General features: G+C 46.3%; 1 protein-coding gene across 1 annotated transcript in view; it reads left to right on the forward strand.

Annotated features, from left to right (window-relative positions):
- Positions 1 to 341: 341 nt before the first annotated feature.
- LOC124789143 (facilitated trehalose transporter Tret1-like) overlaps positions 342 to 23,458 on the forward strand; it is a 167,620-nt gene continuing 144,503 nt past the window's right edge. The window contains exon 1 of the mRNA XM_047256436.1: positions 342 to 447. Within this exon, the coding sequence (XP_047112392.1) occupies positions 369 to 447 (79 nt within the window). The 5' untranslated portion in view covers positions 342 to 368. The remainder of the gene's footprint in view (positions 448 to 23,458) is intronic.

A 23,458-nucleotide genomic window follows, 5' to 3' on the forward strand; every position in this document is an offset into this window, starting at 1 on the left:
GTAACTCTTTTTGACATCATATAGTATATGTATCGATCGTCAGGCATGTGAACCACTGCTTCAGGATGCCCATGTATAATATTCTAGCATCGTAAGAGATGGGAATTTTTGGACGCCAAGGACGTAAGAGGAACAGGTGACGTACCACCTGTACACAATCAAAGTAATACTGGCGCTAACGCTGTGTCCCGCGGTAGCGGCGTGGATTCTTCCGCTATCAACGGCGAGTGCAGAGAGCTGTGCTGGAGGGTTCGCGAGCACCGCTCCGGCGGCGGGGCTGCGGCGCTGTGGGAGGTTATAAAAGGCCGCGGGCCCGCCAGCTGCCAGCAGTAGCCAGAAGCCAGAGCAGAGCAGAGCACAGCACAGTCATGGCCGTCATTCCGAGGAGTCCCGTGGCGCTGCGGCCCGGAGGGAGCGTGCTGCCGCAGTACCTCGCCGCCGCTGCAGGTGCGTGCCTCGCTGTCCCTGCCAACTATTCCGCTTCCTGACCTTCGCACAAGTTCCCACTATTTTTTTTCTTTTTTTTGAGTTATGGGTTTGAGGCGCCCGCCACGAATTCATCTCCTACCCCAACCTTTTCATCTCAGAGTAGCATTTGCAACCTACACCCTCAATTATTTCGTGGATATATTATAAGTCTCTGTATTCCTCTGCAACGTTTACCCTCTACAGCTCCCTCTAATACCATGAAAGTTTTTCCCTGATGTCTTAACAGATTCCCTGTCATCCTGTCCCTTCTTCATGTCAGTGTTTTGCATATATTCCTCCCCGATTCTATGGAGAACCTCCTCATTCCTTACCTTACCACCCAATCGAATTTTCAACATTCGTCTGCAACACCACATCTCAGATGCTTAGATTCTCTTCTCTCGCGGTTTTCCCACAGTCCACGTCTCACTAAAAAAAAAAAAAAAAACAAGTGTTCAAATGGCTCTGAGCACTATGGGACTTAACATCTGAGGTCATCAGTCCCTTAGAACTTAGAAATACTTAAACCTAACTAACATAAGGACATCACACACATCTATGCCCGAGGCAGGATTTCCAGACTGAAGCGCCTAGAACCTCTCGGCCACAGAGGCCGGCTCTCACTAGCAAACAATGCTGTGCTCCGAAGGTACGTTCTTAGAAATTTCTTACTCAAATTAAGACCTTTGTTTGATACTAGAAGCCGGCCGGAGTGGCCGAGCGGTTCTATGCGCTACAGTCTGGAGCCGCGCGACCGCTACGGTAGCAGGTTCGAATCCTGTCTCGGGCATGGATGTATGTGATAGGTTAGTTAAATGGCTCTGAACACTACGGGACTTAACATCTGTGGTCATCAGTCCCCTAGAACTTAGAACTATTTAAACGTAACTAACCTAAGGACATCACACACATCCATGCCCGAGGCAGGATTCGAACCTACGACCGTAGCGGTCACGCGGTTCCAGACTGAAGCGCCTAGAACCGCATGGCCACTCCGGCCGGCTAGGTTAGTTAGGTTTAAGTAGTTCTAAGTTCTAGGGGACTGATGACCTCAGAAGTTAAGTCCCATAGCGCTCAGAGCCATTTGAACCATTTGATACTAGAAGACCTCTCTTGGCCAGGAAAGCTCTCTTCGCCAGTGCTGGTCAACTTTTTATATCCTCCTTGCTTGCCTTTTTATATCCTCCTTGCCCCGACCATCACGGGCTATTTTGCTGCCTAGGTCGCAGAATTCCTTAACTTCGTCTACTTCCTGATCCCCAAATCTCATGTTAAGTTTCTCACTGTTCTCCTTTCTGCTACTTCTCACTACTTTCATCTTTCTTAGATACATTCCCAGTCCGTATTCTGTACTCAATAGACTGTTCACTCCATTTAACACATCCTGTAATACTTCTTCACCAGCCAACAAATAAGCGCAGTTTAAAACCCAGAAGCACGTGCCGTTATCTTACCTCCCGTGACGGGGCAGGAAACTCATTGACACTTCTAAACCGTTTTCTTCTTCTTGTTTTTAACACATTTAAAGTTTCATCATCGGATAATTAACATGCCCGAAGTGCATGTACATATTTAAAATAATTTTCGCAACTCCTTTCTGATAGATTCAGTTTTAAAATAATTTACAAAAAATCGTAATTGAACCTGCGTCACTGTCGTGCAAAATAGGTTCAACACGAAATATGTCTTAAATCAGTAATCTCGGCGTACCTTCTTGCTGCATATAACAACGCTGCCCGACACCATTGTCCCGCTTCGCAGCGTTCGCGTCCTAATAACAGATTGTGGCTGCAGTGGATCTCAGTTTTGGAACATCCCTCGCATAATTTTGCGGAAAAGTTTCATCGCCTACGTCAACAAGTATGGCATCACAGTATTCCTCCTTTGAAGAGCTTTCTAGTACGGTTAAAAATGTTCAAATGTGTGTGAAATCTTATGGGACTTAACTGCTAAGGTCGTCAGTCCCTAAGCTTACGCACTACTTAACCTAAATTATCCTAAGGACAAACACACACACCCATGCCCGAGGGAGGACTCGAACCTCAGCCGGGACCAGCCGCAACGGTTAAAAACATACGCATGTTCCAGTCTGAAAAACCATACTATCTTCAGTAACACATTAAAAGAAAATGGTTCTTCTATTTGATGTAAGTGCAGTGGCGCACGTTTTTGCAACTGCCCTCTTCTCGAACGTAACTGGCCAATGTTCAACATAGCCCTTGTGAAAAACTTGGTTCTCAGAGTTACGTAAAGAGTCTACAGATTTGTATCATTTGAAAACTGTTTATGCAGTTGCAGTTTTAACTCACACTGCAGTACAAACCTGGAGATAAAAGCAAAACCTTGTGCAGCACCACAGTTTTTCTCGGCACGTAATCGTCAGTGTCACTGGAGGAGCCACTCGCAGATCTGTCATCATTCTCACAGTCTGTGAGATGCTTCTGGCTGTACAGCTACAACAGTGTGTTAGCAGCGTCACAGATTTGTTGACATTATCCATAGAGATTAATTTGTGGTATTTTATTTTTATATGTTGGTTATTGATGCTCTATTAATTTCTTATATTCTCTGTTGAAGCTTAGGTGCAATACAGGCAAAAGCTATAACGTCGTCTCCACAGTGAAGGTGATTTTCGTACGTTCCACAAGTACGTATTCCTTCTACTTTTTCCCATTTCAAGAATTTAGAACTTCCCCTTTTCCTGCGGAGGATAATTTTGAAAATATCGATTCTTTATGCCTTACTTCTACTTCGGTACTGCATTTCCACTGTCCTGATGTCGAACGGAAGCGTAGACGTACGCATTTTTCGTCACTCACACGGGTTGAAACAATGCCTAATTTCTCAAGCGCTGCTAGAGCAGATTTTGCTAATACTGTGTTGAACTCTTTTTCGAAATATATGAGTCAAGGGTAAAGGAGTAGCTCATAGTAATTTCTCCAGTCTACGAATCCATCTAAGATGTAAAAATGCTCTATTGTGATATATTTATTTCAAAAGTCAGCTTGGTTCTTTGATTTGTGCGTGGAATGGCAGGTACAGTAACGATTTCCTCATGAAGTAAAACTAATCTATTAGTACTAAGAAGAAGGAAAACTTTAAAATATATAGAACAATGAATGTACACAGTCCACATAACTGTTATAGTATTATATGCCATTTAACCCTCCTCAAATCGACGAGTAAAATTATACTTGTGTTCTTTCCTAGAGAATATCGGAACTGTAGCCACACAAATCTTTTTTTTTTTTCCTTCGTAATTTACTTGCGTGAGGAACAAGCGTCCAGTGTCTGATGTGTCTCGGATGTTTACCTTCCTTTGAAGAGTCTTATCTTAGGGGCACGCTCTATCTGTCTTCGTGTCTCTTTGACCGTTTCTTTGTTTAAATCCAATGAATCTTTGTTTGTACTGGAAACGTCAACTGTTTTGCAGCTATGATTCTGTCAGCAACGGCTTGAATATTTATGCAGTTTTTATTATGCACATGAATCCTTTTAAATGGTTTGTAACAACCTTAAAATCTTCACCTTTTTACACAGGACGGTCGGCATAGATGAATTTGCGACTGGCTTTATTCTGTCGTTTAGGTAAAATCAGAGTATAAAGGGAGAAATGTGTGTACAGTGGCATGAAGTCTTGTTTTGTTGAACGCAATTAATTCGAAAGCTTGACACACATAATAGTTTTAAAACATAAAATAAAACAAACATCATAGACTTGGATCGACAATGGAGAAACTTAATACGCACGCTTTTCATGCGAGAAAACTGGCAGGTACGTCACTTCCAACTTTCTTAGCCTCGAGGAACTGTGCAGTTTATATCAGATTAAATGATACACACTGTTCACTCCGTAGAGCGATAATGACGAGATTATGTATTTACAAAAGAATATACACACAGCTCAACGCTGTCGAACCAAAACATACGCCTGATTGTTGTGTCCGTAAAAATTACTGAGCTCGGTTACCCCTTTGATGTGTAACGCTTCTTGACATATTGCACCTTTGTAATAAGATAATTCATTTTTTAAATGGTTGCTCACTCACTTTCGTACCTTTTGGTATCGAACTACTCTTTAAAAGTGCGCTTTTGGCCTATTGAAACTTTTTGTGTAACGTCGAGTGTTCAATCACGTACCTTAACATGGAGAATTTAGCAAACAATCTTATCACCTACATATGATTTCTCCCGAACAAATGCTGTCTAACAAATCTTTGCTTACGTCGATATATTTCAGCTGATTTCTTCAAGATCACTCTTCTTTTTCTATTCTAGTTGGTCCTGTACTTTAGTTGCGTTGGTGAGCTCTTGAAAATCGGAGTATCATGCACATTCTCTAGTCAGCTTGTTTATTTATCGACCATGTTTACTCTAAATGGCTCACTTTTCGTATAGGACGACCCATCTGTAGGTATATGATTCACATTACGAAGGGCGACACACATGGACTTTGAATTTAATATCTGTCCATACAGAAATGCGAATAATGACCACTTACGGTGAAGCATTGAGAGTGCGAAGAGAGCGTGTTTATTTGCCGCTACATAAAAAGAGGTACCATTTAAAACTTCGCCTACATTTCCACGAATAAAGCAGGCTTATCGAACACGACTATTCAATACAAGCGCAAGCACACTACACTTCCTCGAAGCATTTTAAATTCACCAAAAGAAAGATCACACCCTCGTTAAATTAAAATAAAGTTCTAAAATATAACTGCTAATAATGTTCCAGTTAAAAACTGGAAAACTACTTCCGACGCGAAAACACACTTCCGTATCTTAATTTCTACTAAATATTTTCACAGCTCTATAATAGAAAGTTTTGTGTAGTTGTTGTTGTTGTTGTTGTTGTTGTTGTGGTCATCGATCCGGCGAATGATTTGACGCAGCTGTTCACGCTAGTCTATCCCGTGCAAGCCTCTTCGTTTCCGCAAAGCAACTGCAGCCTAGAGGCATTTGTACCTGGTTAATGTAGTCAACTCTTGGTCCACGGTATATCCATCTATTATCAAACTGACGATTCCCTGATGTCTCAGGATGCTTCTTATAAACCGATACCTTCTTAGTCAAGTCGTGCAAAAAATATCTTCTTTCCTTTATTTGATTCAGTACCTCTTCGTCAGTCATGTCATCCGGTCTATCCATCTAATCTTGAGCATTCTCCTGGAGTGCAACTTTCAACGCTTTTTCTCTCTGCTTCTCCGAACTGCTCATCGTCCACGTTTCACTTCAGTAAAAGCTTGGATACCAGAAAAATACTTTCAGAAAAAGACTTAAATTTATATTAGATGTTAACCAGTTACTCTTTTCCGGAAAAGCTAATCTTCCCATTGCCAGTCAGCGTTTTACATTTCCTCTATTTCGGCCATCTTCAGTTACCTCGCTGTCCACGTGGCAAAACCCATCAACCGTTCTTTGTTCCTCATTTCCTAATCTAATTCTCTTTGCACAGCTTGATTTCTTTCGGCTACATTCCACCACTATCGTATTGCTTTTGCTGTTATGCATATTATGACTTTTCCTTCGTTTGCCGTCTGTGACAAAATTACGAAGTCATCGGTAAACCTCAAAGTTTTTATTTCTTCTCCTTAAATTTTAATCCCCTATCTAATTTTATCTTTGGTTTCCTTCAGTGTTAGACCAGGTAGGTTAACATGGCGATACCTTACAACAATATCTTTCTCCCTTCTCAATTTCTACGTACCTTTCATGTTCTCCGACTGTTAAAAATGTAGTCTAGTTGTAGATAACTTTCGTTCGATGTATTTTATCCCTGCTAGCTACAGAGTTTCAGAGTGTGTATTCGAGCCAACATTGTCAAAATCTTCCTTTAAATCTGCAAGTCCTATAAATGTGGTTTCTGTCTTCAGCCTATTTTGTAAAATAAGTCAGTATCGCCTCACGTGTTTCTTCAAATGGTTCAAATGGCTCTGATCACTATGGGACTTAACATCTGAGGTCATCAGTCCCCTAGAACTTAGAACTACTTAAACCTAACTAACCTAAGGACATCACAGACATCCATGCCCGAGGCAGGATTCGAACCTGCGACAGTAGCAGCAGCGCAGTTCCGGACTGAAGCGCCTAGAACCTCTCGGCCGGCATGCGTGTTTCTCCATTACTCTGGAACCTAAAGTGAATTTCTCCGAAGTCTGTCTCTATCGATTTCTTCGTTCTTCTGTAAATAGTTCGCGTAAGTATTCTGCAACCACGTCATATTAAAACGAAACTTAAGAGTTGGAAAATATTGTCCATTTGAAGTATTACAACACTAGCCTTGATTCTCGAAACCAACACAGACTCCTCGTCGTAACACGTCCAGTATCGAAGTCCCTATCTCCGCAACATATACACTCCTGGAAATTGAAATAAGAACACCGTGAATTCATTGTCCCAGGAAGGGGAAACTTTATTGACACATTCCTGGGGTCAGATACATCACATGATCACACTGACAGAACCACAGGCTCATAGACACAGGCAACAGAGCATGCACAATGTCGGCACTAGTACAGTGTATATCCACCTTTCGCAGCAATGCAGGCTGCTATTCTCCCATGGAGACGATCGTAGAGATGCTGGATGTAGTCCTGTGGAACGGCTTGCCATGCCATTTCCACCTGGCGCCTCAGTTGGACCAGCGTTCGTGCTGGACGTGCAGACCGCGTGAGACGACGCTTCATCCAGTCCCAAACATGCTCAATGGGGGACAGATCCGGAGATCTTGCTGGCCAGGGTAGTTGACTTACACCTTCTAGAGCGCGTTGGGTGGCACGGGATACCTGCGGACGTGCATTGTCCTGTTGGAACAGCAAGTTCCCTTGACGGTCTAGGAATGGTAGATCGATGGGTTCGATGACGGTTTGGATGTACCGTGCACTATTCAGTGTCCCCTCGACGATCACCAGTGGTGTACGGCCAGTGTAGGAGATCGCTCCCTACACCATGATGCCGGGTGTTGGCCCTGTGTGCCTCGGTCGTATGCAGTCCTGATTGTGGCGCTCACCTGCACGGCGCCAAACACGCATACGACCATCATTGGCACCAAGGCAGAAGCGATTCTCATCGCTGAAGACGACACGTCTCCATTCGTCCCTCCATTCACGCCTGTCGCGACACCACTGGAGGCGGGCTGCACGATGTTGGGGCGTGGGCGGAAGACGGCCTAACGGTGTGCGGGACCGTAGCCCAGCTTCATGGAGACGGTTGCGAATGGTCCTCGCCGATACCCCAGGAGCAACAGTGTCCCTAATTTGCTGGGAAGTGGCGGTGCGGTCCCCTACGGCACTGCGTAGGATCCTACGGTCTTGGCGTGCATCCGTGCGTCGCTGCGGTCCGGTCCCAGGTCGACGGGCACGTGCACCTTCCGCCGACCACTGGCGACAACATCGATGTACTGTGGAGACCTCACGCCCCACGTGTTGAGCAATCCGGCGGTACGTCCACCCGGCCTCCCGCATGCCCACTATACGCCCTCGCTCAAAGTCCGTCAACTGCACATACGGTTCACGTCCACGCTGTCGCGGCATGCTACCAGTGTTCTCGCAGTGTCCGGAGCAAGTATGGTGGGTCTGACACACCGGTGTCAATGTGTTCTTTTTTCCATTTCCAGGAGTGTATATAGGGGCTACCTCCTTCACTGTTTCATGAGACAGCCGCTGAAAGACCATTAGATCACGCACATTCCACTCACGTTAAGTTCGACGTCAACGGAAATTATCATTCACAGACGGCCGGTGGCAGCACTAGCAGCAGAGGGTATATAAAGCGTATGTAAACAGTCCAGTCGCTGCAATAATGCGGAATGGGAGTGATTTATTTGATGTCCAAAATGGCTTGACCATTGGCTTTCGGGCCAAGGGTGGAAGCATTTCCGAAATGGCTAAGTTTGTAAAGTGATCGCGTGCCGAGCAATTAAAGTATACATATATGGCAAAATGGCGCTATCCAAAACTGGCGCCGAGGCAGATGTGGGGCATCACGAGGCGTAGATGACAGGGTTGGACGATGGCTGGGGAGATGTGTAAAGGCGAATAGACGTCCAACTGTTGAGCAACTGACTGTCCAGATGAACCAAGGGGCTAGCAGCATTGTCTCCTCAACGACTGTTCAGCGAAAGTTGCAGCTTATGGGACTCCGCAGCAGGCACCTGGTGAGGCATCCATGCCGACTGCTATCCATCAGCGACGAAAGCTGGGTTTTCCACGTCGATACCGCAACTGGATGTCCACTGTGCGGAGACAGGTGGCGTTTTCAGATGAATCACGTATTATGCTCCACAGGACAAACGGACGTTGGCGTGTACGGCGTGAAACGTGGGAACGCAACAATCGTCGGAAGGATCGAGGGCAGAGGAGGAAGCATTATTGTCTACCGAATGTTTTAGTGGCGTGCGCTGGATGATCTTGTCATTCTGGAAGGCACAATGGATCACTGCAAGTATGCATCTATCCTTGGGCACCATGTCCATCCGTACATACATCTGATTTTTCCTCGGCACAATGGCATCCCTCAGCAAGACAATGCAACACTTCTCACTCTCGCAGCGTGCGTGCGTAGTTCGATGAGCAGCAGGATGGGTTTACCTCACTTCCCTGGCCACCAAACTCCCGGGATTTATACAAAGTGCAGAATCTACGGGACCACCTCGATTGGGCTGTATGCGCCATGGATCCAAAACCGACAGAAGTAGCGAAAAAAAAAGCAAGCTAGAGGGTTCAGGCTTCTGGCCTAAATGTTACCGTCTTTACGCTTCATTTGTCTTAAATAGAACGCTGGCCATAAAAATTACATCAGGTAGGATAACAAATAAGGAAATGTTACTCATTGCGCGTATACGGCACAGCAGGATGAAGACATCATCATATATCTAGGTGGAGTCACAATGCGAAAATACATTATGTGATCAAAAGTATCCGGACACTTGGCTGAAACTGATTTACAAGTTCGTGGCACCCTCCATCGGTAATGCTGGAATTCAGTATGCTGTTGGTCCACTCTTAGCCTCGATGACAGCTTCCACTCTTGCAGTCATACGTTCAGTCAGATGCTGGAAGGTATCTTGGGGAATGGCAGCCCATTCTTCACGGAGTGCTGCACTGAGGAGAGATATCGAAGTCCGTCAGTGAGGCCTGGCACGAAGTCGCCGTTCCGAAACATCCCAAAGGTGTCCTATAGGATTCAGGTCAGGGCTCTGTGCAGGCCAGTCCATCACATGGATTTCACTGTCGTGGAACCACTCCGCCACAGGCCGTGCATTATGAACAGGTGCTCGATCGTGTTGAAAGATGCAATCGCCGTCCCCGAATTGCTCTTCAACAGCGAGAAGCAAGAAGGTGCTTAAAACATCAATGTCGGCCTGTGTTGTGATAGTGCTACGTGAAACAACAAGGCGTGCAAACCCCCTACATGAAAAACAAGACCACACCATAACACCACCGCCTCCGAATTTTACTGTAGGCACTACACACGCTGGCAGATGACGTTCACCGGGCATTCGCCATACCCTCACCCTGCTATCGGACCGCCACACTGTGTACCGTGATTCGTCACTCCATACAACGTTTTTCCACTGTTCAATCGTCCGATGTTTACCCTCCTTACACCAAGCGAGGCGTCATTTGGCATTTACCGATGTGATGTGTGGCTTATCAGCAGCCGCTCGACCATGAAATACAAGTTCTCTCACCTCCCGCCTCTACTGTCATAGTACTTGCAGTAGATTTTGATGCAGTTTGGAATTCCTGTGTGATGATCTGGATAGATGTTTGCCTATTACGCATTACGAACCTCTTCAACTGTCGGCGGTCTCTGTCAGCCAACAGATGAGGTCGGCCTGTACGCTTTTGTGCTTTAAGTGTTCCGTCACGTTTCCACTTCGCTATCACATCGGAAACAGTGGATGTAGGGATGCTTAGGAGTGTGGAAATCTCGCGTACAGACATATGGCACAAGTGAAACCTAATCATCTGACCAGTTTCGAAGTCCGGGAGTTCAGTGGAACGCCCCATTTTGTTCCCTCACGATATCTAACGACTACTGTCGCTGGTATGGAGTAGCTGGTGTAGGGGGCAGCAAAATGCACCTAATATGAAAAACGTATATTTTTGGGGGTGTCCGGATACTTTTGATCACATAGTGTATATAGAGTGCCAAAATTAGTGGACAGATCTGCCACCTCTGTCAGCAACTATGGCTCTGTCGTATCTAGACATCGAGTCAAAATTAACGTGAATGACAGACGATGGTATGCAATTTCCATGGTGCTTCAGCTCTGTGGCAGAGTTTGTGAAGCGTAGTGGTTAGTGAGTGGTTGCATGCCAGTCTTTCGGCAACCAGTGATCAAATTTTTTCCAGTGAATGAGAGGCCTGGAGAACGCCTGGCCAGGACAACTGTCTCACACCCTCTGTACCGACGTAGGCAGGACGGCACGAAGAACGTGGGGTCTCGAGTTATGTTGTGGAAATATAACATCACAGTTTCCTCGAAGATACGGCAGAGCCATCGGCCTAAACACTTCAGAAATGTAACGGCTGCTGTCTAAATTAACCGCTGTGCGAACCAGAGGGGATAGTATTGTGTACCCAATGGCAATCATTACTATAGTGAGCTGGAGGTGAATGTGATCGCAATGGTGCTGAAGTGGTCGAGTAACGGTTTGTGGAGACGTAAGTGCTGTCCAGGGGCGGTTAGGAAATATTCGCTTAAGATACAGGGAGCGCTTAATAAGTAATACAACACTCTTTTTCTGAAAGCAGTTTGGTTTAAATTAGGTTTGAAACATCATATTATTCTGCACTCTCTTTTCTAAAAAACCATATCTCCGTTTAATGCGACGGCCTTATATTACGTTACTGGAAGGGCCTGTACACCCGCAGGGTAACACTCTACAGGTCGACATTGGAAACAACGTCTTGCCGCATCAACAACCTCCCCAACATCCTCGTAGTTCCCGTGGCGTGCATCCTACATTGGGTGAAACACATGGAAGTCGGAAGGTGTGAGATCCAGGCTGTAGGGTCGATGAGGAAGAAGAGTCCAACGAAGTTTTGATAGCTCTTCTCGGATGCACAGACTTGTTGGTTGGTTGTTTCGGGGAAGGAGACCAGACAGCGAGGTCATCGGTCTCATCGGATTAGGGAAGGACGGGGAAGGAAGTCTGCCGTGCCCTTTGAAAGGAACCATCCCGGCATTTGCCTGGAGCGATTTAGGGAAATCACGGAAAACCTAAATCAGGATGGCCGGAGGCGGGATTGAACCGTCGTCCTCCCGAATGCGAGTCCAGTGTGCTAACCACTGCGCCACCTCGCTCGGTCCACAGACTTGTGTGAGGTCTTGTGTTGTGCAGTGAGATGTTTGTTTGTGATCCGTTGATCACCTCGAAACCGAGCGCGGTGGCGCATTGGTTAGCACACTGGACTCGCATTTGGGAGGACGACGGCTCAAACTCGCGCCCGGCCTTCCTGATTTAGGTTTTCCGTGATTTCCCTAAATCTCTTCAGATAAATGCTGGGACGGTTCCTTTGAAGGGGCACGGCTGACTTGCTTCCCCATCCTTCCCTAATCTGATGGGACGGGTGACCTCACTGTCTGGTCCTCTCCTGCAGACCAACCAACCAATCACCTCGAATGAGAGTGTCCACACGTTCCAACATTGCACGAGTCTCAGCTGTGTGCGGCCTGCCAGCACGATGGAGATCGGACAGGTTTGCACAAACTTGCAAACTTGTTTCGATGATGACAGACGCCTGGTCCAACGACTCACCGATATTCTGATGACTGCCAGATGTCCGTAGACATTCTGAAAGCGACTACAAATATCTGCGATGCTCTGGTTTTCTGGCAAAAGGAATTCAATGACAGCTCTCTGCTTGGAGCGCATCTCCGTTAAAGACACCAGTTTGAAGGTTACGCATAGCGCCGCCACCGATTGGAACTTCATGAAGCTGTATAAGCTGAAGTGGGAATATTTCACGATTGTCCCACAAAGAATTCCGCATTTTTAAACGGGAACTGGCTGAGAAAAAACCGTGTTGCATCACTTATTGAACGGCTCTCGTACAGCATGTTTTATTCATCTTGGAGTACAACGTCGGAGTGACTATCAGACCAATTGTGTGATTGGATTGAAGAGTTCCTAGATAACAGAACGCAGCTCGTCATTCTCAATGGAGAGAAGTCTTCTGAAGTAAGAGTGATTTCAGGTGTGCCGCAGGGGAGTGTCGTAGAACCGTTGCTATTCACAATATTCATAAATGACCTTGTGGACAACATCGGAAGTTCACTGCGGCTTTTTGCGGATGATGCTATAATACATCGAGAGGTTGTAACAATGGAAAATTGTACTGAAATGCAGGAGGATCTGCAACGAATTGACGCATGGTGCAAGGAATGGCAATTGAATCTCAATTTAGACAAGTGTAATGTGCTGCGAATACATAGAAAATAAGAGCCGTTATCATTTAGATACAATATAGCAGGTCAGCAATTGGAAGCAGTTAATTCCATAAATTATCTGGGAGTAGGCATCAGGAGGATTTAAAATGGAATGATCGTATAAAGTTGATCGTCGGTAAAGCAGATGCCGGACAGATTCATTGGAAGAATCCTAAGGAAATGCAATCCGAAAACAAATGAAGTAGGTTACAGTACACTTGTTCGCCCACTGCTTGAATACTGCTCACTGGTGTGGGATCCGTACCAGAGAGGGTTGACAGAAGAGAGAGCGAAGATACAACGGAGAGCAGCGCGCTTCGTTACAGGATCATTTAGTAATCACGAAAGCGTTACGGAGATGATAGATAAACTCCAGTGGAAGACTCTGCAGGAGAGACGCTCAGTAGCTCGGTACGGGCTTTTGTTGAAGTTTCGAGAACATACGTTCACCGAGGAGTCAAGCAGTATATTGCCCCATCCTACGTATATATCGCGAAGAGACCATGAGGATAAAATCAGAGAGATTCTTTCCACGAACAATATGGGACTGGAATAGACGGGAGAACCGATAGAGGTACTCAGGGTACCCTCCGCCACAAGCCGTCAGGTGGCTTACGGAGTATGGATGTAGATGTAGTGATGTAGCGGCTCAGAACATGCCCTCGACAGGCGCGTGGTCTGCTACCGATGGCGATGTCGTAAAGCCGCGGCAGTGTGATGACCGATTGATGTCCGCGTCCTGCTTTGCTGACGCTGTTTACCTCACTCAGCAGCGCATGCCTGAGTCATCGCTATGCGGTCCCGAGTGAGCAGTACCAGCGACGCGTACGTCTGCAGAATTAACGCAGGCTACCGCGGCTACTGGGTTAGGAGCTCGCGCTGTTATTGACGGACAGTTGCTGTACCGCTCTGGCTGCGAAACGCTGACCTCCCAGGTAGAAGTTCAGTTTTGCTTAGGCCGCTGGTGGATGACTCCCCATTGTCGAGCAAGTACGCGGTGGTGGACTTAGAACTGTGAGCTGGTCTGGTAGAGCTGGCTGTCTGGACCTGTGTCGGCTGCTGGCTGGCCCATAGCGTGCTGGAAACCGACGTGGAGGGTGCTGCCAGACTATGCACAACTGTGCTACAATCAGGGAGTGTTTACGGCGATAAATAGCTCACTTGTTGTGCCGTTTCACTGCTTCCAGACACGTGCAGATCAACACCTCGGTGTCCCAACTGTGTGGAAATACACCACAGGTCGGTCTGTTGTTGCAAAGCGTTTCTGTGATGTCACTATTGCGCGGCTCAGCTCAGCCGCCTCGCAGTGTACAAACAGGCTCGCTTGTGAAACTACATATCAGCGCCTCTGTACCCGTCTGCTTACCTCACACACTGCTGCCATGAGTGCTGCTCAAAATTTAGCGACGGCGTTACAGTACCGTCACGCCTGGTACGGGGCTTGTATGACGATGACGAGTGCAACCAGACAACGTTCGTTCTTCTCGGAGCCTCCATACACGGATATGTACACCCTGATGCATTATTGTGACACAGCTGAAAAGACGACGTGGTCCAGAAAGAATGGAAATGAGCTTTTGGCATCATTGGCCAGGAGGCCCCTTGCAGGGCAGGTCCGGCCGCCTTGGTGCAGGACTTATTACATTCGACGCCACATTGGGCGACCTGCGCGCCGGATAGGGATGAAATGATGATGAAGACAAAACAACACCCAGTCCCTGAGCTGAGAAAATCTCCGACCCAGCCGGGAATCGAGCCCGGGCTCGTAGGACGGCAATCCGTCATGCTGACCACTTTTTTTGTTCGTTGTTGATCGTTGTGTTTGGTCGTTGCGGACGTTACGTGACATCCGGTCAAGTTCGTTTGTTGATCCTTCCACTCAGTTTTTTATTACAGAGGCCAACCATCTATCGGGGCGGATGACGTGGTCCAGACGTGTATACAGTGTTGTTGAGCGCATCGACGCTTCTTTGTCCTCTGCTGGGTCAAGCGAAGTCTCAACAACATTCACTGTATTGACAGCGTTCCAGACCTCACCTCACAGGGCATGTGGCTACTTGTCTCGAAGTAAACAAGCCCGTTTACTGGCTGTACGAATTTCGGTACATGCTGATTGACGTTACTCCTTCTTACACGAGGAATAACAATCTCGGAAACAATCAAAATTCAAAAGCTACTCCTGAATGAGACACTCGCTGCCTAAGAATTTCTTCATCTACATCCACATACAAACTAAGCAAGCCACCATATGGTGCGTGGCGGAGGGCGTACAGTACCACTACTAGTCTTTTCTTTTTCGAGTCCACTCGCAAACAGAGGGAAGAAAAGACTGTAAATAGTATTTTCGGCTCCATAAGAGCACTAAGGTCTCGTATTATATCTCTGTGGTCCTCTACGAGTTGTAGATTCGTTCTGAAGTCAGCTTTAAATACCGGTTCTCTAAATTTTCCGAAAACTGTTCCTCGAAAAGAAAGTCGCCTTCCCTCCTGGGATTCCATTTGAGTTCCCGAAGAAAACCTGTAATACTTACGTGTTGCTCGAACCTACCAGTAACAAGTCTAGCAGCCCCCGTCTGAATTGCTTCGATGTGTTCATTAATTCGACCTGGTGTCGATCCCAAACACTCGAGCAGAGACCTTTATGCACTCTCATTTACAGTTGATCCACACTTCCCCAAAGTTCTCCTAATGAAATTCGACCTTGGCCTTTTCTACTACAATCCTCACGCGCTCGTTCCATTCCCTATCGCTTTCGACGTTACGCTCAGACATTTAAACAACGTGACTGTGTTACGCAGGATACTACTAATGCTGTATTCGAATATTGCGGGTTTGTTTTTCCTATTCTTCCCCATTAACTTACATTTTTTCTACATTTAGAGCTAGCTGCCACTCATCACACCAACTAGAAATTTTGTCCAAGTCATCATGTATCCTACAATCACTCAACGACAACACCTTCCCGTATGAGAACTTTTAACATTACAGCGCGTCAGCAATCGTGAGTAATTTAATGATTATAAAGAATCCTCCTCGATTGCAAATAGAAACCGGATGTTGACCTAGGTTTCGGCGCGGATAACCACGCCTTCTTCGGAACACACTAAAACTAAAAACTAAAACTAAAACTAAAAACATTTTTAGTCAGTTTGTAGTTTTAGTGTGTTCCGAAGAAGGAGTGGTTATCCGCGCCGAAACCTAGATCAACATCCGGTTTCTATTTGAAATCGAGGCTGATTCTTTATAATCATTACCTTCCCGTATATCACTGCAACAACAGCAAACAACTGCAGATTGTTGGCCATCCTGTCCGCCAGTTCATTTACGACCTACCACGCTTCGCTGGGGGACCACTGACGATACCCTTGTCTCTGATGAACACTCCCCGCCGAGGACAACATACTGGGTTCTATCACTTAAGAAGTTTTCCAGTCACTCACATCTCTGTGAACCTACACCACATGCTTCGCTAACAGTCTGCAGTGAAGCACCATGTCCAATGCTTTCCGGAAATCTAGAAATATGTAACCTGCCTGTTGCCCTTCATCGCAATATATCATGTGAGAAAATGGCAAGTGAATTTCGCACGAGAGATTCTTTCTAAAACCGTGTTGATTCGTTCAAATGGTTCAAATGGCTCTGAGCACTATGGGACATAACATCTGAGGTCATCAGTCCCCTAGAACTTAGAACTACTTAAACCTAACTAGCCTAAGCACATCACACACATCCATGCCCGAGGCAGGATTCGAACCTGAGACCGTAGCGGTCGCGCTGTTGATTCGTGGAAAAAAGTTTTTCGGTCTCAAGTTGTGCAAAAAGACCGATGTTTAACATAATCATTTCTAATTTTGCGTATACAATGTTATCTACAAGAGTCACTTGCATTTTTTTCCCCAATCGCTTGGGAGTTTGCGCTGGGCGAGAGATTCACGGTAATCATTTACCGACTGTAGATATCCTTAGTGCTGTTTACAATTTTGTGGTAGCGCTGTAATGACAATCATTTCCAGTCCAGGCATGCAGTGCATTTCAAGAAGATTTGACGTTTTTGCATTCCGTCCTCATGGTGCTGCAGTTTTCGGGCTAGCTGCGTACCTGAGTGTAATGAATTCTTAGCTAATGGTGTGGCTACCCTGTTGAAGTTCTTCTCCTAAGAAATGGCCGCGCTGTGTGCACAAACGTCGAACTTGTCAGAGAGGGACGCAGAGTGCGCGCCGCGCCGTGGGCGACTGAGCGGCCAGACAGTACAGGGAGTACAGTCCAGATGAGTCAGCGCTCTGACAACAAAGCGCGGGCGGCCGTCTGGCCACCGCTCACAATTATCCCTCCCGTCTCTTCACCGCACTGTCACTGTCTACATCTACACCTACACCCACATCTACACTCCGCAAGCCAGGTTTCGGTGTTCACGTAAGGCGCGTGGGAAAAATGTTTGCCAGTAGAGCTCCGTATATCAAATTTCTCCAGTACTCGTGATCATTCCGCGAGCCGAAGGTGGGAGGAACTAATACGTTGCCCCACTCATCCTGGAACGTAAGTTCTCTCCGTGATACAAAAGCCCCTCTATTAGAATTTGATACTTGAGTTTCTAGGCATCTACGTAATGCTCTTCCTTCGAGTAAACGATCCCGTGACGAAACGCGCCACTCTTCGTTTGGATCTTCTCTCTCCTTCGTAATAATCCTACTTAGTAAAGGTCTCGGACTGATCGGTACTCAAGAATAGGGCGGACAAATGTTTTGTAAGCTACTTACTTCGTGGATGAATTACATTTCCTAAGATTTTTCTACTGAATCCCAATCCGCCATCTGCTTTTCCTATATTCGTTTTATGCTGTCATACCACTTCAGGTCGCTCCGGATGGTCACTCGTAGGTGTTTTACGTTCGTTACTGTTTCCAGTCATTTTACGATAATTACTGTGCCAGTCATTTATCGCCTATAATATAGCCGAACAGTTGCGGCCCTAAATGAACACACTTCATAAGCTGAGTGCAGCGTAGGCAGTTTTATTACTCTAATATGACAGGTTTCAACAGTCTTACGCTGCCATCATCTGATCTCCTGGAACTTATAAAACTGCCATGTTACGTCACATGAAGTCTAAGAAAAGAGGGCATTCCCGACGTACACAAGCCTTAATAAAAATCCAGTCGATAAAATACACACAGTTGGTAAAATGCACACAAATGATAAAAAAGCACACACTTAAAATCCTCATATCGTCCATGCTGGTGGCGAAAATGTAGTGTTTAACACAGAGGTGGCAGACCCGCTACGAAATTACCTACACTGAAGAGCCAAAGAAACACACCTGCCTAATATCATGTAGAGCCCCCGCGATAACGCGGAAGTGCCGCAACACGACATGGCATGGTCTCGACCAATGTCTGAAGTACTGCTGGAAGGAACTGACACCATGAATCCTGCAGGGCTGTCCATAAATAGGTAACAGTACGAGGGGTGGAGATCTCTTCTGAACAGCACATTGCGAGTCATCCCAGATATGCTCAATAATGTTCATGTCTGTGCAGCTTGGTGGGCAGCGGAAGTGTTTAAACTCAGAAGAGTGTTCCCGTAGCCGCTCTGTAGGAATTCTGGATGTGCGGAGTGTCGTGTTGTCCTGCTGGGATTGCCCAAGCCTGTCGGAATGCACACTAGACATGCATGGATGCAGGTGATCAGACAGGATGCTCACGTACTGTCACCTGTCAAGAGTCGTATATAGACGTATCAGGGGTCCCATATCACTCCAACAGCACACGCCCCACACCATTACAGAGCCTCCACCAGCTTCAACAGTTCTCTGCTGACTTACAGGGTCCATGGATTCATGAGGTTGTCTGCATACCATACACGTTTATCCACTCGATACAATTTAAAACGAGACTCGACCGACCAGGCAATATGTTTCCAGTTATCAACAGTCCAAAGTCGACGTTGACGGGCCTCGGCGAGGCGTAAAGCTTTGTGTCGTGCAGTCATCAAGGGTACACGTGTGGGCCTTCGTCTCGGAAAGCCCATATCGATGATGTTTCGTTGAATGGTTTGCTCGCTGACACTTGTTGATGCCCAGCATTGAAACTGTTGTGGACTGGCAAGACAGCCAATCCACAGTGACGGGTAGCCGAAAGGCACGCGTTTAAGCTCACGCAGGCTGGTGTGAGGTCTGGAACTGGACAAGGTAATTAATATAGCCAATAACGTACGTAGCTGCTGGAATACTTAACTTTAATCCACAATTGGTGAACATCGGTCTGACGGTACATGCATCACAAGATAAATAGCAATTGATAATGGCGCCTTGCTAGGTCGTAGCAAATGACGTAGCTGAAGGCTATGCTAACTATCGTCTCGGCAAATGAGAGCGTAATTTGTCAGTGAACCATTGCTAGCAAAGTCGGCTGTACAACTGGGGCGAGTGCTAGGACGTCTCTCTAGACCTGCCGTGTGGCGGTGCTCGGTCTGCAATCACTGGCAGTGGCGACACGCGGGTCCGACGTTTACTAACGGACCGCGGCCGATTTAAAGGCTACCACCTAGCAAGTGTGGTGTCTGGCGGTGACACCACAGAAATCTGTAGCAATGTGCGGAAGGTTTGCACTTCCGTCACGTTGAGCGATTCTCTTCAGTCGTCGTTGGTCCCCTTCTTGCAGAATCTTTTTCCGGCCGCAGCGATGTCCGAGATTTAATGTTTTACCGGATTCCTGATACTCACGGCACACTCGTGTCATGGTCGCACGGGAAAATCCCCACTTCTTCGCTACCTCGGAGACGCTATGTCCCATCGTTCTTGCACCGACTACAATGTCACGTTAAAAACACTTAAATCTTGATAACCTGCCATTGTAGCAGTAGTAACCGATCTAACAACTGCTCCAGACACTTGTACTATATAGACATTGCCGACCGCAGCACCGTATCCTGTCTGTTTAAATATCTCTGTATTTGAATACGCATGTCTTTACGAGTTTCTTTGACGCTTCAGTGTATCTTACTATTGGATGGTGCATAGTGGCAGTGTGGTGCTGCGCGCCAAACTTATGAGAGTCACGTTTGGCAGCAGCCTGCATGGACGATACGAGGATTTTAACTGGGCGCTTTTTACTAACTTTGTGTATTTTATCGACGGGATTTTTATCAAGACATGTACACGTGGGAAGTGCCTCTTATGGTTTGACTTCATGTAATGTAACATTGCAATTTTGTAGCAATCTCCAGAAGATCAGATGATGGCAGCTATAAAAGCGTGTACACTGCAATCTCGGTGTGGGAAGCGTGTTCATTTTCAACCATACCTGCATGTGTATCTTACAAAGCAGTGATTCTCTTCTTCTATTTACGCGCAGGATGGTTACATTTATTTACGATGAGGCTCAACTCCCAGTCCCTCCGCCAATCGTCGATGTTCTGCAGATCGTCCTCCATTTCGCTACAGTGCGGTGTTACAATAACGTGTATGCTTAGTGTACCGTGTTCAAAGATCTGGAGGTCTGTACGCCCATGCAAAATCATGCCTTCCCACCAAACCCACCTAGACCACCAAACTGGTCATGTTCGACAATGTTCGTGGGTGCATTACGCTTTCCCACCTCTCGCCATATGACGGTACGTCCAGCATTGTCGAACATGATCTTTATGGGGTTCCAGGTGTTATGGAGTGCGGAGCCATAATGTTTCATGGGCCTGCTGACCTCCAAATCTCCGAACAAAGTACCAGTCAACGTTATTGTTACACTGTACTCCTTCCCACGTGCTTCGGCCCTCAACTCATATCTATGTATGAAAACTCGCGACCACATGGAACTACGTAGTGGTGGAGCTCTTGGAGTGAGAGGAATGGCTTTCAAATAGCTCTGAGCACTATGGGACTTAACTGCTGAGGTCATCACTCCCCTAGAAACTAGAACTACTTAAACCTAACTAACCTAAGGATACCACACACATCCATGCCCGAGGCAGGATTCGAACCTGCGACCGTAGTGGCCGCGCGGTTGAAGACTGAAGCGCCTAGAACCGCTCGACCACACTGGCCGGCGGAGAGGAATGGACTGGTCTGCCCCCTCCCCTGATTTGAATTCTATCGAGCACGTTTGGGATACTTTAGGGAGACGTGTTGCAGCCCTTCCACATGCACTGACACCATCCACCAGTTGTCAGCCACGCTCTTTATTAATCTTGTGGTCAGCACGGGAGCACGTTGCAGAGCGCGCATTGCCGTTCGTGGTGATAACGTATCCTATTAAGAACCATGTTCTGCGTTTTGTAATGTTCAGAGGACCGTCATGAACCGCGGTATAATTATTCTCTTTCATCTAATTCGTATTTTTTTCAGATACCTTCTGTATTATACTGCAGTAGTTCTCTATGTATGGTCCAATTCCCATCGAGATATGTTACTTGCCAGTGACACATCAAGCGGAAGTTAATTTTAGTACGCCAGTGTAGTAGCGGTCCTATAACACCAGTTTACAGTACTCAAACGTTCTTCTTTACTACTCTGCTTTCAACATGACGCATAGCGCTTCTCTTGTAACGTCTGCCTATAGAGCAGGATGGGCATCTCAGACACACGCGTGACGAAGGGCGCAGCTCTTCTTTGATTATTCTTCATCTCTTCCACTAATCCTAGCCGGTAACGCAATCAGATTGACGAGCAGGTCTCAAGAGGCGGTCGAACAAGTGTTTTGTTGCCACTTTTTCGTGGCTCATTAACATTTCGTTACGATTCTTTGAATAAATCTCAGCCTGGTATGTGCTTTTGCTACAATTACTTTTGCCTGGTCGTTCCTCTTCAGGACATTTCTGACTAACACTCTGCGACATTGTAGGATTGTCACTGTTCCTGACGTGCGAATTAGATCAGGGTATGGCCCTGTCTCGGAAGCTACGCCAGCAGAATACGTACACAGACAGAGAGAGAGGGGGACAATGAGCAAAATTTTGTGCCTCCATGCATGTTCACCTTGAGAAAATATAGAGACGAGAACTGAAAAATAGATTGAAAATAAAATGAAATGCTGGCATGTTGTACTGATACCATGAGAATTAAGTCACCTTTCACAGAAGAAAACGGTGTTACCTCAGCCATCAAGGAAACGCTACATGAGGTCGTTAGACAGGGAGTAAAAGAAATCATTCTTAACAGGGGCGGTGTTACCTCGGACAAGTAAACGTAATTTCTAAGGAACACTAAGTTGGTATTGACTCTTGACGACGCGTGTCCCCATAATCGTCCTTGCCGTAAAGAAAAATCTTGCGCCTGTGATTTCTTCTCACTACGGATACACAAGCCAACGCCATTCCGTCCTTTGTACTGAAACGGCAGTTAAGAAATACGACGTCGTTTGCAACGGATTTACACACGGCGCGTAATCGAGTGACGTACGCTGACAGGAAACGGTCACCCATTCTCTGACGGGAAAGTTACTGAATGACCTAGCTGTAACGTGGTGAAGATGTAGAAATCTAAACTGATGCCTCGCAGACTATGGTAGGAAGGTCAAAGGCATGCCGTATCATTGCAGAGGACTTCTTGTTAAAAGTGAGAGTCGTGTAGAATTTTGATACTGACCGCATGTCGAAGAAGTGTTTAATGTAGGGACCAACTGAGGCCGATGCAGAAGTTACCTTAGGTAGCGAAGGATGGGAAGCAATGTATATTTACTGTATTAATTCCAAACTATTAATTTAGGGCAATATTTGATATCACTGTTGTATAAAAGGATTTAATGTGCAAATACATCTGAAATAATTAACATACTTCTATCATCCATTAAGATTAAAAATAAAATAAGAAATTGTCAGTTGTGTTACTAAGTGTCTCAGAGCCACTTTCTAGGGTGTTACTTAATACTGTAAGACGTATGGATTATTGGCAGGACGTTTTTTATGGAAGTGCTGTAATACACTTCCATACAGGGTGATATGTTGACAACGTACTGGTGACGAGCTTTTCACATCACGCCCGCAGGGCCTTAGTATTTCCGCACGACAGGCATTGCAGAACTTATGTGAAGACGGTCGTTTTACTGGTCGAAGCTGTTAGTACCTAAGGATGTATCTAGCAAATGGCAGGGGGGAGGTGAGGCTCATATAACGTCCATGTCTAAGTCCGAAGTGATTTCACTCGATTCAAATTCGAATCCAAGAACAAAGTTAGTCTCCAAGTGAGAACCCAAACAAATATACGTACCAATGCGACCATTGCCTTTGTTCGTTATCAACATGCAATATTCAGCCAAACGACATCTGGCAGCACTAGCAGTGGAGGCTATACAAAGCGCGTCGGGGGGGGGGGGGGGGATGCGGAAAACAATGCAGCCGTTGTCGTAATGCGGAAACGGAGCGATTTATCTGGCGTCCAAAAGCGTATGATGATCGGCTTTCGGGGAGCGGATAGGAGGATTTCCGAAACGGCCAAGTTTGTAAACGGTTCGCGTGCCATCGTGGTGCACCACTGGCCAGGGATGACAGGGATGAACGACGATTGCAGGGATGTATGCGATTGTTCAGCAACTGATAACCCAGATCTACATGTACATATAT

Source organism: Schistocerca piceifrons, chromosome 3, assembly GCF_021461385.2.
Source record: "Schistocerca piceifrons isolate TAMUIC-IGC-003096 chromosome 3, iqSchPice1.1, whole genome shotgun sequence".
In the NCBI taxonomy this organism is placed as follows: Eukaryota; Metazoa; Arthropoda; class Insecta; order Orthoptera; family Acrididae; genus Schistocerca; species Schistocerca piceifrons.